The 14,674-nt window shown below is 38.0% G+C and overlaps 1 protein-coding gene across 1 annotated transcript in view; it reads right to left on the minus strand.

Moving 5' to 3' along the window:
• NOS2 (nitric oxide synthase 2) overlaps window positions 1-3,036 on the minus strand; it is an 18,862-nt gene extending 15,826 nt beyond the window's left edge. Inside the window, exons 1-3 of the mRNA XM_010172081.1 lie at window positions 2,990-3,036; window positions 1,406-1,581; window positions 171-249 (exon numbers count right to left, since the gene is read on the minus strand). Coding sequence (XP_010170383.1) covers window positions 171-249; window positions 1,406-1,512 — 186 coding nt within the window. The 5' untranslated portion in view covers window positions 1,513-1,581; window positions 2,990-3,036. The remainder of the gene's footprint in view (window positions 1-170; window positions 250-1,405; window positions 1,582-2,989) is intronic.
• Between the last annotated feature and the right edge of the window lie 11,638 nt (window positions 3,037-14,674).

The following is a 14,674-nucleotide window of genomic DNA, read 5'->3' on the forward strand; positions in this document are numbered from 1 at the left end:
TGTTCAGAAAAGATCTTTCATCCAAAGATCTCACAGCAGTCCTGACCTCATGTAACCACAGTTAGTACTCACATGAGAACTTTGAGCAGTTTTGAGCAGTAAGCACAACCCGTGTGAACTGTTAGTATCAAACAATGATGCTAGAAACAGACCTCTCTCCCATCGCTGGCCTTTGCTGAAGTTATGATAGGTGGCATCTCTGTCTGCTTCTTGCTCAGATCACACAATTTGGCATCATCATTTTCTAAGCTTTAAAAGAGAGAAAGACAATTCAGTATAATGCAGTGTGCTTAGCTCTTGTTAGATCTACCTGCAGCATCAGTGGAGAGATGCTCAGAGCTGTCTCTGAAAGCTGTACTTAGTCAATAAGCCAACCATTTGCAGCAGCGTCAGGGGTTGAGTGGACTAGGAGTCAACAGCAAAGCTACTATCGTCCTGTCCAGATCAGTATGTGGGAAAGAAAATAACAGATATGGCCTGGAATGGTAAAGGCTGAGTGTCATTGCTGTCAGCTAAACAAAGGACATCTGTACAATTATGACCTGGCCAGAAAACACTCAGAGGAATTAAACAAAGAGGTTGAAATCTTCAGGGAAATGTGTGAAAGTTTCAGCTAGGTCCAGTCTCCAACTTATTAAGCAAATAACAGATTTTTGTATTAATTTCCTTTGTTTTCTGCATTAAAATCTTACTTTCTGATAAAATCTTACTACTTTTTAATTTGGATATCAGGATTTCAGAAGATGTTAAAAAACACCCGAGAGGCATCCAAAGCACAAACTCCCAACAAAACCCTTAGTTTGGAGAGGGCAATGACGTGTTTTAGCTAGAAGAGCATATGTGATCACCCACTTTCACTAGTCAGCTTCATGTATCTTCACATTGGAACATAAACTACATTGAGCAATGACAGGAAAGGGTAGGGAATGGGCAGAGAAAGAAATGGTATGCAATAGAAAACTGAAATAAGTAACAGCCTGAAAACTGAGAAATTTAATATGCATGTGCAATTCATTTTATACAGTGCCTTGTATAAATTGTATCACAGACATATTTTACCAACTTAATTACGGCATTAAAAAGCACTATGCTTTCTTTATAGCATACACATGCCTCCTCAGTCCTACTACACACGAAACCATTATAACACACCAAATAAATTTAGGACTATGAAAGTGAAAGCAAGATGATTTCTTTCCTCAAAGATTGTATAACTTAGACACAAAAGCTTAAATGTACCTTACCAAGTCAACACCACTCAGTGAGCCGCAGGGACAACTGTTCTTTGGTTAATATTAGTGCTTTGGAAACTCATTACAGGTTTCTCCAGAACCCATGTCACTTAACATCTTCCCTTTTCCAATCAAAGAGAAACCATGAAACCATTAAAGGACAAAGATCTTACCCATCGATCTTCCTGGTTTTCTCCACGTTATTATTGATATCCTTCTCTTCAGAGGAGTGGTTCTTAGCAGCACGAGGTTTGAATACAAACTGCCATGGGCACAACATTCTGTATGCTTTATTTATGATTTTCGTTCACAGTGCTGAGATATTGTTTTGTGTGATGTGGGAACACTTCTGAGGAGGGAAAAAAAACCAAGGTCAGTTTTTAACTAAGAAGGTAACTCCCTTTAAAAGGGTTCAGAAACTCACCAGACTAACTGATCTGATCTAATTAACATCCTGTTTTTAAAAGCAAAAATTACTTGGCTCTTTGAGTACTGATACTAAAACTAAAAGTTCTGTTTGTCAGTGTAATGCTGCAGCCATACCACTCTAAAATACTGGCAAGAGAATTTCAAATGTCCCCCAGTTGCATAAAACAGCAAATATCAGTGTCTAAGAAAACCAGATGTATGCTTTTCTTCTATGAAAAACATGTCTTGACACTCGTGGGGTTTTTTTGTGCTTTTTTGTTGGTTTTTTTTTTTAAGTTTGGTGTTTTTCAAAAGATTCCTAAGTATTATTAAATGTTCTGTTAATTCACATCACTATGTTAGCAAGAAAAAGGGATGTAAAATGTTGCTGTATTATTCACATAGTAATAAAAAAAAAAGGTCTGTAAATTAACCAAAATGTTTTGCAATGTATTCACTTGACAGAGACAAATGGCGTTCTGAGATTCTAAATTTGGTATATTGCAAGGCATATATACACAGCACATATTTGAATGTAACAGATAGCATTTATGTAAGAATGGACAAAGTTTAATGCTATTAATTTTAACATACTTTTCCTGCTAATTTCTGATCTTAAAATAGATTTTTGTGCTAGGGGATGTGTGAAAGAAGAAAAAGAGCAAACTGTTAAGTTGGTAGGTAAAGCAAAGTTAGCTTCAGCTAACACTGAATCTGGTTCATAGCAGAAAGCAAAAACTCATTTCCAAAAAATTAAAGATAAAGAAAGAAAATATACATTGCCAGATATTCCTGATGTAAATTATGTATTATTTTGTTACTTATAGTGCTTTTTCAGTAAAACTAAGATGTACATTGCTGGGCTCTCAAGATGCTGTCTGCTGTAAAATCACACAAGAATAGAAATCCATTCAACTGTCTGTGCAGAAACTGTAAGGTGTTAGGACTTGTCTGTTACTCCAGGTAAAAGAAATACTTATTAGTATTTATCTACAGTTACAAAATAAGAACAAACCTAAATTACTATTCTGACATAACAAATGCTGCAGTGTGCCTATATATTTTTGTAAAACACAGGGGAAAATGAGAGAAGGAAAGGATAGGGAGAAAGAAATGAAAGAAAATAAAGGAAGAGAGAATGAAAGAGAAAAAAGAGGAAAAAGGAAAAATAAAAATCAAAACAAAACAAAAAAACATACACAAAGAAAAAAGAGGAAAAATAAAAAATAATAAGGGAAAAATAAATAATAATGAAAAGAAGAAGAAAAAGAAAAAACAGATAAGAGAGCAGACTGACATTTTCCATTCACTGGCATTTACAGTAACTGTTACCTCTTACATGCACAAACCTTTAAATCAGCAGAAATGGGGATCAAGTTTTCAGAGCAGCAGGACAACTTGGAAATAAGCAGGAAACTGATTCCAACACTTTACACCTAATATGGGAAAAAAATAGTTTGCCATATAATTCCTTCACTTGGGAGCTGCAGTAAATGAACTTTGAGCAAACTGAACACAGACACAGTGCTGTCTTACCGTGCTTCTGCAGATTTTTCCAACCCTGTGAGGAGACCGTCTTCTCTGTCAAAGTTTCTCTCCTTTAATCTCTCCTGCTCTGCATCCCTCCTGTGAGGCAAAAGCATTTTATACTCCAGGTTCATGTATGCAAAACAGCAGAGTGAGGCTACACATGGATAGTGGACAAAAGGGGAATCCCAAAGTGTCCCACATATCTTCCAGAACCGGAGGGCGTGTAGCTGGTCTCCTGCTGCAGAATTACATAACGTGTGTGACGGGACGGAGAGCAGTGACTAGTTCCTGATGTGAGGAGCATCCCCTCCTTCCTGCACACTGTGCTGTAACCTTCACTTCTACACATGCTCAGTGATAAGGACAGTGCACCACATTCATCAGTTTTTCAAACCTTGCAGGCAATGTTAAAATTAAAAAAAAAAAACAATCCTGAAAGAAGTCTTACAGATTTTATCCCTGGCTGGCCACTCTATACATTGAACTAGCAGCTGCAGAAAGAGAGGAAATTATGATCATTGTAAACTACTCCAAAAGAAATTTTCCAGAACTGTAGAGCTCTAGGGTACAGACCAGTAAAGCATTTAAACAGCTGATTATAACTAAGGACAGGTATTCTAAGTTTAACATAAATCTATTACTTCCCTATCTTTGATCGAGTTTTAAATGATCTTTCTCAATAGGGTACTTGTAGAATTTCTTCCTCTCCACAGCTCTCTATTCTCTCTGTTGCTGCCTGTGAGGCTTGTCCCTTTGTGCTTTTCCTACGTATTAGAAAAACTGGAAGGAAACTGCAATTCCCTGAAGTATAAACTATTCACACAATGTTGTAAGCGTGAATGCCAGGACAGCTTGATGATGATGATGGGATTATTGAGCTGATTTTCAATTTCAGACAACATGTGGACATTTACATATTACAAAATTAGGTTTTTACCCACAGTCTGAAAGGCACAAGCGATCCCGGAGCCAACGGTGGCTCTGAACGAACAGTTCAAAGCGCTGCCAGGCAACTGCAGACGCAGAAACGCTCTGGTATGCCAGCACACTCTCAAGGATTTTGGCCCCAATCAATTGTTCATTGATATTATGTATGACTACTTTAAGGAAACTGTTTAGAACTGTTTTCAAATTAAAGACACTTCTTAAATCTGCTGACTAATGCAAGGTTGAAATCTTTACAATGATAACTACAGAAAGATTTACAGGTGCCAATCAAAGATCTACAGAAATAAAGCTAAAGGCTGCCAGAGAAACAAGGAAATGCACATTCTCTTCTCATCTGTCACATTTTTACTGGACAAGCTTGGGCAAAGCATTTTCTTCTTTCTTTGTCTAGTTTCCTTATTTAAAAATGAACATTAAGTGCTTGTGTAAAGCACTCCTAGAGGTAAACAGTTACGCGTACACGTGCTCGTGTATGAGTGTACCTGTGTATATCCCATCCAGGGCTGCCAGAGATGAATCTCTTGGAAAAACAGACCCGAGTTTTCTGCATTGAGCATTCCTCTGCTTGACTGTATCAAGCCCATGCTTCATTACATTCACAGCTCATCAATGTTTATGCTCAGATTTTTTTTTCACATGATGTCCTTCCTCTCACCAGAATTATCACTTGGCATCCCTTAGTTTAAATATTCCAGACATCTAATCAGCACGCAGAAATAACTGTGAGCTGTGTGACCCAGTGCCATGCTACAAATACCTACCTTGCTTCTGATCCGTCACAGCTCTTCCCAAACCATATAAACAGTTGTAATTGCTTGAGTGTGAATACAACTCTATGTATCTCAAGGGTCAAACTGCAGGTGCTTGAATTGAAAGGAAAGTTCTGAGTTCAAAGAACAAGGTTACACTCTTCTTCGCATTTGCTGTTTTGTCAGGGTTTAAAAATTCTATTTGCACCCTTCCCTTTCCTACTAAATCTGACCTCTCTTTTCTCTAGAACATGGGGAATCTTAATGTCTGGCACTGTAAAAAAGAACACATCTTAGCAGAAATTTAAGTGAATTCAATTATGTCCAACCATTTCTAAGCTTTTATTATTCAGCCTCCTTATTTCCCTGAGCTTGAAGATTGCCAAAATGAGGGAAAGGCTATGTACAGATTAAATATGAAAAATCAGATTTAGAATGACCAGAAGTGGAAAAACATCTTCTTTCCTCATGAGAATTGTTTAAAGGATTGGCTGAGGTATAGCCATTCAGGGAACTGCTTAATCACTCCAGTTTCTCAAACAGGACCTGCTCTTTTATTCACCGAAATCTATAATAAAACTCCCACTGTAAAATAAGAACAAGAGAGCACCATTCATTTCTTAGGTGGAGACAGAGATTAACTAAACAAGCTTACTGTGCACTCCTTCTACAAATATCCTGCACTCCTTGGAAAGTTTCTCCCTCAGAAAAACAATTCTGCATGTTTCTTATTTTTGCACAGCCAATTCTGCCTCTGCCATATCAAAATGCAAGAACTAGTTGCTTTTCTTGCATTAACTTTGATGAAAGAGGTGCCCTTTCACAGCAGAATGCCTGACCTATTCAATAACATTCTGATCATGCTGTCATTTTGAGTTAGATTTTGTTTATGAAAATGTGACGGCCTGTAGCCTCAACAATAAGCTTTCTGCAATTTCATTCAAATCAAGGCACATTCGTTGTCCAACTGCAAAATTCTGCATCAGCTCAAGAAGTTATATTCTTAGAAATATTTAAAAAAGAAGCTCTGTAAGGAGACCTCAAGTCTTCAGAGAACTATTACACTGAGGCAAAGCTGACGATAACAAGGGTTGACTTTCCTAACTTCATGTAAACCTGAAGAGATGATGTTCCATTGTCCCAACTTTTCATAAATTACCAGTGGTTTTTTTTTTTTCTAACTCCCTTTTCCTAACTAATCCAACTATTTAAGATGTCTTCACGATGAACTTGCAGAAATGTTGCATACATCACAAATTCAAACTGTAGCATTGCAGGCACCTATAAACACTTGGCATCTTAGAAGACTTGTTAAGACTTCACATGCTCCTCCTGTGATAAGGATGAAGCAATCTCTTTGCATGTACAAACTGATGGCTCTGTACTTTATACATTTCCTTCTCCTGAGAGAAATGTATTCTGCGTCCTGCTTTACCCCATTTGATTAACTTCACTTGGCTGAACAGGAAATGTGGTCCTTAAAACACCAGTAACACATAATCATTAAAAAAGGATGGGAAAGGACCTCCACATGTCACCTGGTCCATCTCCCTGCCCCATCAGCAAGATCAGCTGTAACTAAGATATTTTTGAACCACCGGAAGACAATTACAAGTCAGTAAGAGGGGCAGGACTTGCAGTAAAAAAGCTGCCTCATAACCTGAGGTGGGACACCAAAGAGTAAGATAAATAGTCAAAAAGGAGTCAGATCACAAAAGACCATTAACATCATGGAAATGGACTTAGGCTTGTCAGCGAAATGCTCGCTGCCTCCTCCACATGTGACCACTGTGTGGTACAAACAACTCATTCGGTCCATTAAGAACATTCATTCACTTTCTGTTCCTTTTCTGGGCAGGAGTGCTGTTTTCTCTACTAGCCAAGAGACTTCAGTCACATTTTCCAGCTTGCTATCATTTAACTGTAGAAGAAAAGTAAATTCCTTGGCAACACTCTGGTGTGTATTACATACCTTAAAAGTTATTTTAAGACAAGTACTGTCTCTTTGTTGGTGCTGTATCCAATGCCTGGTAGATGGTGCACTGAGCCATAGGAAAGACTCTGTCTTTTTTCAACTCAGAGGTAAATAAATAGATGAATAATGACAATGGTGAGGGTTTGTGTCATAGGCTGGGTGCCAGAACACCCTGAGATAGTATCTACAAGCCTGTTAGCTCGCAATTTTGCATTTCCCATCCAAAAATGAAACAATGAAACAAAAAAAGCTTCTCACCAATTCTTCCTGCTTTTACGCTCTGGAACCTCAATAGCTGCACTGTTTTTATTGAACACTTGCTGTAGTTTCTGTCAAAGAAAGATACAATTAATAACACTAATAACTACTGTTAAAAAGGTGTCCTCAAATATCTCCTCATATTGACTCCTGTTAATCACCTTCTTTTACACTGGTTTAGTTTTTAATTTCCCAAAGGAAACGATTTGAATATTACCTCAAACTTTGCAAGACAGCAAAACTGTTTCTTTGGTTTAGTGTTTTGATTGCTTACTCTACCTTTTGGGATTTTAATGTATTTACTATTAACTGTAGCATCTTCTTCACTGGCTTCTTCATTATTTTGAACTGTTCTTTATAAAGTTTGGATAACAGCTTTCTACCAAAAGCAAAATAAAAGACTCAAGTCTAGGAACTTTAAAATATGCAAATACGAGTAGGATCCCAAATCAACTGTCTGAACTCCTTTTTAGTTTCTACAGATTTAAGGTTATATAAAAAGCAGCAGTTTAGGGTGAAAAGTGTAATGTTTCATTTGCCATCTCCTGATCTAGGCAGTGTAAGATTGCATGGCAAGTGACAACAGGGCAGAGTGGAAAATTTCACGATGTGAACATCTAAGGGTGAAAATGAAAGTTAAGGAGACTGTTAGAATTACAGTGCTCTGCTGGTAAACCCATCCCTTCCTGTCTGCTAGTTGTAAGAATCAGGTCAAACTCAGAAATGCAGTAATAACAAAATCCCCTCATCAGTCACCCTTTCCAAAATTCCCATGTGTGCCTATGACAAACATGGAGGAAAGGACAAAGCAATCAGACAACCAATAACCAGGTTCCTTCGTGCCTGGATGCACGTTGTCTCAAGCAGAAGTGACTTCTGAAACACACTGACTCACTGGCGGGATCCTCAGCCACAGCAGTACAGCCCAGCTGCTGGCTGAGTGAAGCAAAAAAAGTAAACTAGCAATTAGCAGTTGCCTGGGTGAGAAGCCTGGCACCTGCGTGGGGCTGGCTGCCCCCCTGCGTGGGGCTGGCTGCTGGGCCGCGGGCACGCTGGGCTCCTGCGCACGGGCTCACTGTCGTCAGCCTATCGACGGTGTCACTGTCTGCAGCACGAGGAAAAGCTGGCACATGGCAGGGAAAATGTACAGTGTTTGTCTCTGGTCCTGCAATTCACACTTGTCACAGCTGAATGTAAAGAGATGTTATTAAGATTACCATGTGCAAACAGAATTTTTTTGCTTGAGAAATAACAGTGAACTACAGAATTGCGAATATGTTCTCATTTAGTAAAAGCACGGTCTGAGAAAGAAACTCCAATTTAAGTAACAGCACTGGTTGATGTCAGCAGGATTCAGATTTCTAATCAAGGTCAGATGACACAAGAGATTTAAATACTAGTTTTCAAAAACAATTCATACATTTCTGGGCTGAAACAAACAATGTTGGAGTACAAAAGTAACTTTAAGTTCTGAAAGTTACAAATATCTTAAACATAAGGGAACAGGGCCTAAATTCAGCCTAAGGAATCATGAGGACTATTTTTATACGGTCCAACTGCATTCTGCATTTCTGAAGATATTAAAATATTGCTAAAACATATGCAAAATCTTGACCTCACAGCGCAGTCCCTAACCACAATGTGAAGGAACGTACAGCCAACTGTCTTATTTCTCATGGAAATATGCTAGAAATACCATTAAAACAATGCACTGCCATAGAAACTGCTCCAAAAACTGTGAAGTTGAACAGAGAATGATATAGTTCTGGAGGTTGCTTTAGCCACTCTAAAACCCTTGAGTAGGTTTGTAAGACTGTTATTGTGAAGGGTGGATCATGTTTGCAGCTTAACAGGACTTGAAAACTTACCTGCAATTCACACCAAATAAATGTTTAAAGTCTGGGCAATGATGAGGGCTCTTTATCCAGTGTTCCATCACTCATTTCTGAAATGTCGAGTTTTTTCTTACATTTTACATCACCTTCTCCTAAATGACTGATGTCACATCTTTACATTACACTTAGTGTAATTACAAAATACAGCCCACGCTTTGCATGAAATATGAACAGAGATTCTTTCTTCAGAGTTTAACGAGCTCTGAAAAAGGTTATTATTAGGTCTATTGGGAAGTTCACCAAAATCCCCAGAGGCTGAAGTCTGCACGTAATGCAGTCTATTTCTGCCATGTTCAGCACATAGGCATAATATTTAAAAAAAAAAAAAAAAAAAAAGAAAATCACATTTTTGCTTAATACCAAAACGAGTAATACACACTCAGGATAACCTTCGATGCAAACAGAAGCAATAGTGCTCCGTCCAGGATTAAGGAAGTAGGAAGTTAAATCATTAGAAAGTTATTAATGATCCTACCTGTATGAGGAAAACATGTTTTGAAGTCCCCTTTTTTTTTTCCCCCTCACACCATAATATTTTCATTATCGTTCCCTTGGTTACTGTAGATTCTCTGTGAGCACAGGCAAGGACAACGTCCACAGCGATTTCTTTTTCTCTTTCCTCTGGGGACTGTGCTGAGGTCTCTAACTCTGGAGCTCTGACCAACTGGGAAGCATGTTTTCTCTGCTAAAGCATCACTAATCCTCTTGCCAGCCTTTCTCACAAAACCTCTGATGGACACAACCGTAACATTTTCCTTGTTCTCCTCTACTGGACGCAGAGACTATCTTCCTCATTCTTCTCAATTTCTCTCACTCTACTTATCTCCGTAATTGAGCGAGTTCCCAACTGGCATGCTGATTCTGTGTGCTGCTGTGCACATTTTGAAAAGATACCGACCACCATTGTTTTGACTTGGGTCAACGGAAAATGGTCTTAGGCACAAGTTTGGACACGGATTGAATTTTATTCCCAAAGCAAGTGTTTGCATTCACTGTAATACTGCATCTCAGTCTGAAAATTCTGGCTCTGAAGAACATGAACCAATTGTGATATCTAGAGAAGGATGGTTCATCATCCAGTTCTGTATTTCCTCACTGAGGGACAATCACGAAGCTGAATTTGAAGGGGACAAAATGAGGCGATAGTAAGAGCATATTCATAAATCATTATGTATAAGTTCCTTAGCTCAGTTCCTACCCAATTAAAAGATAGTTTTGCAAAAAAACCCACACCACTCCATCTCCGATTAATTAGCAGAAGTGAATGCACCATGGAGAATGAGTGATCATTTTCATCAAAGAGGTATTCCAGGTCAGTGTTGATACATACAAATAAGCACAGTATAAACTAATAGTCAGCAATCCCTCAACTAATTTTTAAATAGACTGCAGGTTTTAATATTAATAAAGTTGAAAACAAGAAAAAAGGGAATGTGTTCTTCAGCACAGACGACAGCAGCATGACTTTTAATTTATTTTTCCAAAGCAGCATATGAGCATCGGAAATGAAAGTAAATAACTAGTGGTCAAAGAAACTTCAGAATCTTCTTTGTGCATTCCACTTCTTTGGCAGTTGTAACCAGTAGTAATGCCCTTGCTTCCAGTCTCCAAGGTGACTTGCTGAAGGCCAGTACATCTTCAACATCAGACTCACCTCTTGGATTTAGCCCACCTGGACTATTGCAGAGACTATGTTTTGTAAAGCTGGATAAACAAAGCTGTCACACTTTTAATTCTGGTAAACATGATTAAGCATTGTACATTTCTCTTGAATATTCAAGGCAGTGAAAATAGTGCGAGATGAATGCTCTCTGAAGTACGCAGGATTCTTTCCCTTTTGATTTCAGTGGCTTTGGCTCAGAACCCATGAACTATATGAAAATTAAACTTCCTGATAGGCAAGTATCTAAAACACCTTTGTTCTTATAGACAAAGACAGAATTTGATAGAGCATAAAGGCAAGATTTGTGTCTCCCAGCTTTTCTTTTGAAAGTCCCTATGAATTCCAGAGCTCCTTAGAGTGTTAGAGTTCTGCAGAGGAAAGTTACATAATTATGATCTGTCATTTCTTTCAGATACTCATAACATTGAAAACACTTTCTAAATAGTAAATAAAAAAATCCACACACACATTAGTACAATAAAGCCAGCTGGTTACAGGTTCAGCTGATTACAGGTTCTGTTCCTTTCAAAGCATCTTTGTTAGATAAACGTAATCCAAACAGGTAAGACAGAACATGAAACAGCCCTCCAAAGAAGCAATCTTATTTTCCTGAGGTTATACGGCAACATAGTTAAATAGGTAAGACTATCACCAAGTGTAATTTTTATGGTCTCCCAAGTTAAGCACCTAAAAAGCAATCTGAGAATTGCTTTTTAAAAATCTTGGCCATAAAGCTGCTACCTACTCTGCAAGATATTTCCAGCTAAGACAGCACAAACTCTAGAGACTCTTTCGGGAAGAGAAGCCTCCAAGACTCAGCAGGTGTCTGCATTCTGTACTGTAAACTGCAGTTACATGCGTCATTTTGTGATCTCTACAAAGAGTAGGAAAAAATAGAAAATAAAAGAGAAAGCAGTCCCTGCAGTTACACAATTGTGGAAAACAAAATACTCTATTTTTAGAGTATCAATCCTCAGATTGGTGAGTATCAGGGAGGTGTCTCCAGCAAATACAGCCTTTGCCTCTGTCTGCCATCATCATATAATATTTTCCAGACTACTAACTTCTGTTTGACATCTATTTTGAAACACAGTTTTCCTTGTTCCTTGTTTCATACAATCTGAGATATAGCTGACTTTCTGTAGATGAAATAACTACTGAGAAAATGAAAATAAAACTGAGGAAAAACCCAGATCCCGTGTGATGTTACCTAACACGGGACATGAGTCAACCTCATCAGCTACAAGAATTTATTGTCAATTTTCTATCTTTTAAAATCCATTCTTTAGAATGGCAGGAAACATTAATAAAAAAACACCACCATTTTTAAACTTCTTTTAAGAAGGATACCAAAGACTGGGCAAAAAATAAGCTGTAATATTAAAAGGACATTAAGTAGACTTGTATGTAAACAGATGAAGCTGAAGCCCAGCGGAAGGATGCATACAGGTAATAAGGCAGTTCAATCTAATGTCGTGGGGCAGCAGCAGAAAGAGAATATTTCATCTGAGGTAGTGAAGCACCCAAAGCTGTCTCAGAAATTACCAACACAAAAAAAGACAAATTAAGTTAATCCTTTCAAGTTCTGGATTAATGCAGAATATGAAGGCAGATTCTTCTGGGGTAAAAGGCAACCAGGCTGATAGTTACAATAAACAGCAGTTCCAGAATTGTCCTCTTCACAATCTACAAGCTAACTTAAGTGTGCAGGATTACTCCCTTAAGTGTGCAATGTCACAGACCTCTTTGACCAATGATAAATACATTGTTAAGCTCTTACCTGCAAATGACAGATGCCTCCATCTGCTTCTAAACTTTTAAAAACTATTTTAAATATCAAACACAATTCTGAGGAAAACAGAAGATATTCTTCAAAGAACAGTGTTTTTTTAAAAAGTTAATGTGTCTGCCCTGATTAATCACAAGCTGAAAGGAGTACTTGATGAGTAGTGTATACTTCATTTAGCACTATTTCATAAAACCTGGCTTGACAGTAGTATAAGATAATTTAATCAAATAATACAAAAGTTGAAAGATGCGCCAGTTGGCTCATGCTCAAGAAGAAATACACAGCTTCTGAACAGCAGGAAAGACTGCAGTAAAGCAACTGAGCAAGTGAGCAGCAAATGACACTGTCAAGCCATTTTCATGTGGTACTGACTTGCTTTAGAACACAGTTCTTGACTAAAAGACTACTCAAACAATTCTAACAAACATATGCTATTCTGGCTGACACTACGTTGTGGAGCATAAAGCTCTAAAGACTTGTTCTTACAGTTTAAGGTCAAGGACTCTCATAATGAATAAATATTATGATACAGAATGTCCAAGACTCACAGCCACTGTTTCCCCTAAAAAAGGCCACAGTGAAAATTATTTGTTTCTCTCAGAAATAGCGTGCATACTTGTTCTTTATAGTATCACAAAACAGATCACTTCTTGTGACATTTGAAAAACGAGCAAAACACAACAGAAGAGAGGTTTTTGTTTAGCATCAAATTCTTAAGCTCACGTGTCTCTAAACAAAAAGCAGTGCCTGTGACATAACACACCAAGTGACAAAGAGTTTACAAAGTGCTAAAGCTAAAGAATGATTTAAATAATATTCAGTTATTGACAACCGGTGCTAAGCGAAACCTGGCTTGGGATGGAAGTATTCTATTCGGTACCCACAGGGCTCAAATGACTTTCAGTGCAAAGAGTGAATTGAAATCAGTAACACCTCTGACATAAGAATGTGAACAGAAATATATACATCTCTAACCATGTGCAGTGCAGAATGCTATCCTGTAGTCCAGACAAACCACAAATTTACAGTCCATACCAAAACCTGGTATCAACAAGTTAAAAAGGAAACTTTCACTACACAGAAAGCTTCTACATGAGGCTCCAAGTCTGGTAATAACAAAAGCAGGCACTTAAATATTTGTCTGTGGGCTCAAGAGCAAGAACCTACACACTAAACAAAGCACATTAACTAACCCACCAGTAAATTGTCTTTGTTCCAGACAAATTGCTTCCATATTTGTAGTATATAGATTATTTCAACACAATTTCATCTTTAGGTTCTTTATATATATAAAAGAAAGTATGGCATCAAATTTGGTTCTGTCAGACTGACTGCTGATAAGTCTATAACCAGGAGCTAAGGACTAAGAACTTCTTTTCTCATTTTCCTTAACTAAAATATGATCTAAATAATCTGTTTCTCCATACTTCAAGAATTAAAAGCATGATCCCAACCTATTAAACAATTCTCCCAACTCTTTTCCTTTTTCTAATGTTTGTCTTGCATAACAAGTCTCCTGTGAAACCCTCTCTCTAGCTCCACTGACAGAGCTGTCTGTACACAACCTTTGAACCATTGATTCCACTCAACTCCTCTGATCGTAGAGGAGTACTTAGGAGAAGTTATTGACCCCGGTTCTTACGGTAACCAGCTACAAAACCGATGCGTCCAGAACGTAGTTATTACACTTGTGTAAACACAATGAAAACTCTCAGGCTAATGAGTGGCCAGGTGATACCATTCCACACTGAAAGTGATGCTGGCAACTGAATGCTTATTATAGTAGTGCTTAATTGGGCCAACAAAAACCAGGGCTTTGACATGACCTTCTGACAGGCCCATAATCGTTCAATTATTGCACATACTTATCAACAGTCTATTACTTACCAGAACCCTCATGATGTACAAGTACAGAAATGGGTTCCTCATTTCAGTAAAAAGAAACTAAAGCAGAATAGTCTTGTCCCTTTTTACTGACTTCATCCTTTGTTGTGTCAACAGTTAATGAACACTGTGAGCTTTTCTTTTAAATTCTGCAATAGTAATTACAGGATACAGCACAGGCTCTTTTATCCTCTATTACTTAATTTGCACCCACCATCTTTATTTTCAGAGATTCTAGATGACTGAATATGGAAACGCAGATGCACCAATCTACTTGGTGTTGATGTTTTCTTCGCAACTGCCAGAGAACCATGGAGGAGACTGACCAGTGAAGTGTTCCCCT

This window comes from Antrostomus carolinensis, unplaced genomic scaffold, assembly GCF_000700745.2.
Source record: "Antrostomus carolinensis isolate BGI_N321 unplaced genomic scaffold, ASM70074v2 scaffold8907, whole genome shotgun sequence".
In the NCBI taxonomy this organism is placed as follows: Eukaryota; Metazoa; Chordata; class Aves; order Caprimulgiformes; family Caprimulgidae; genus Antrostomus; species Antrostomus carolinensis.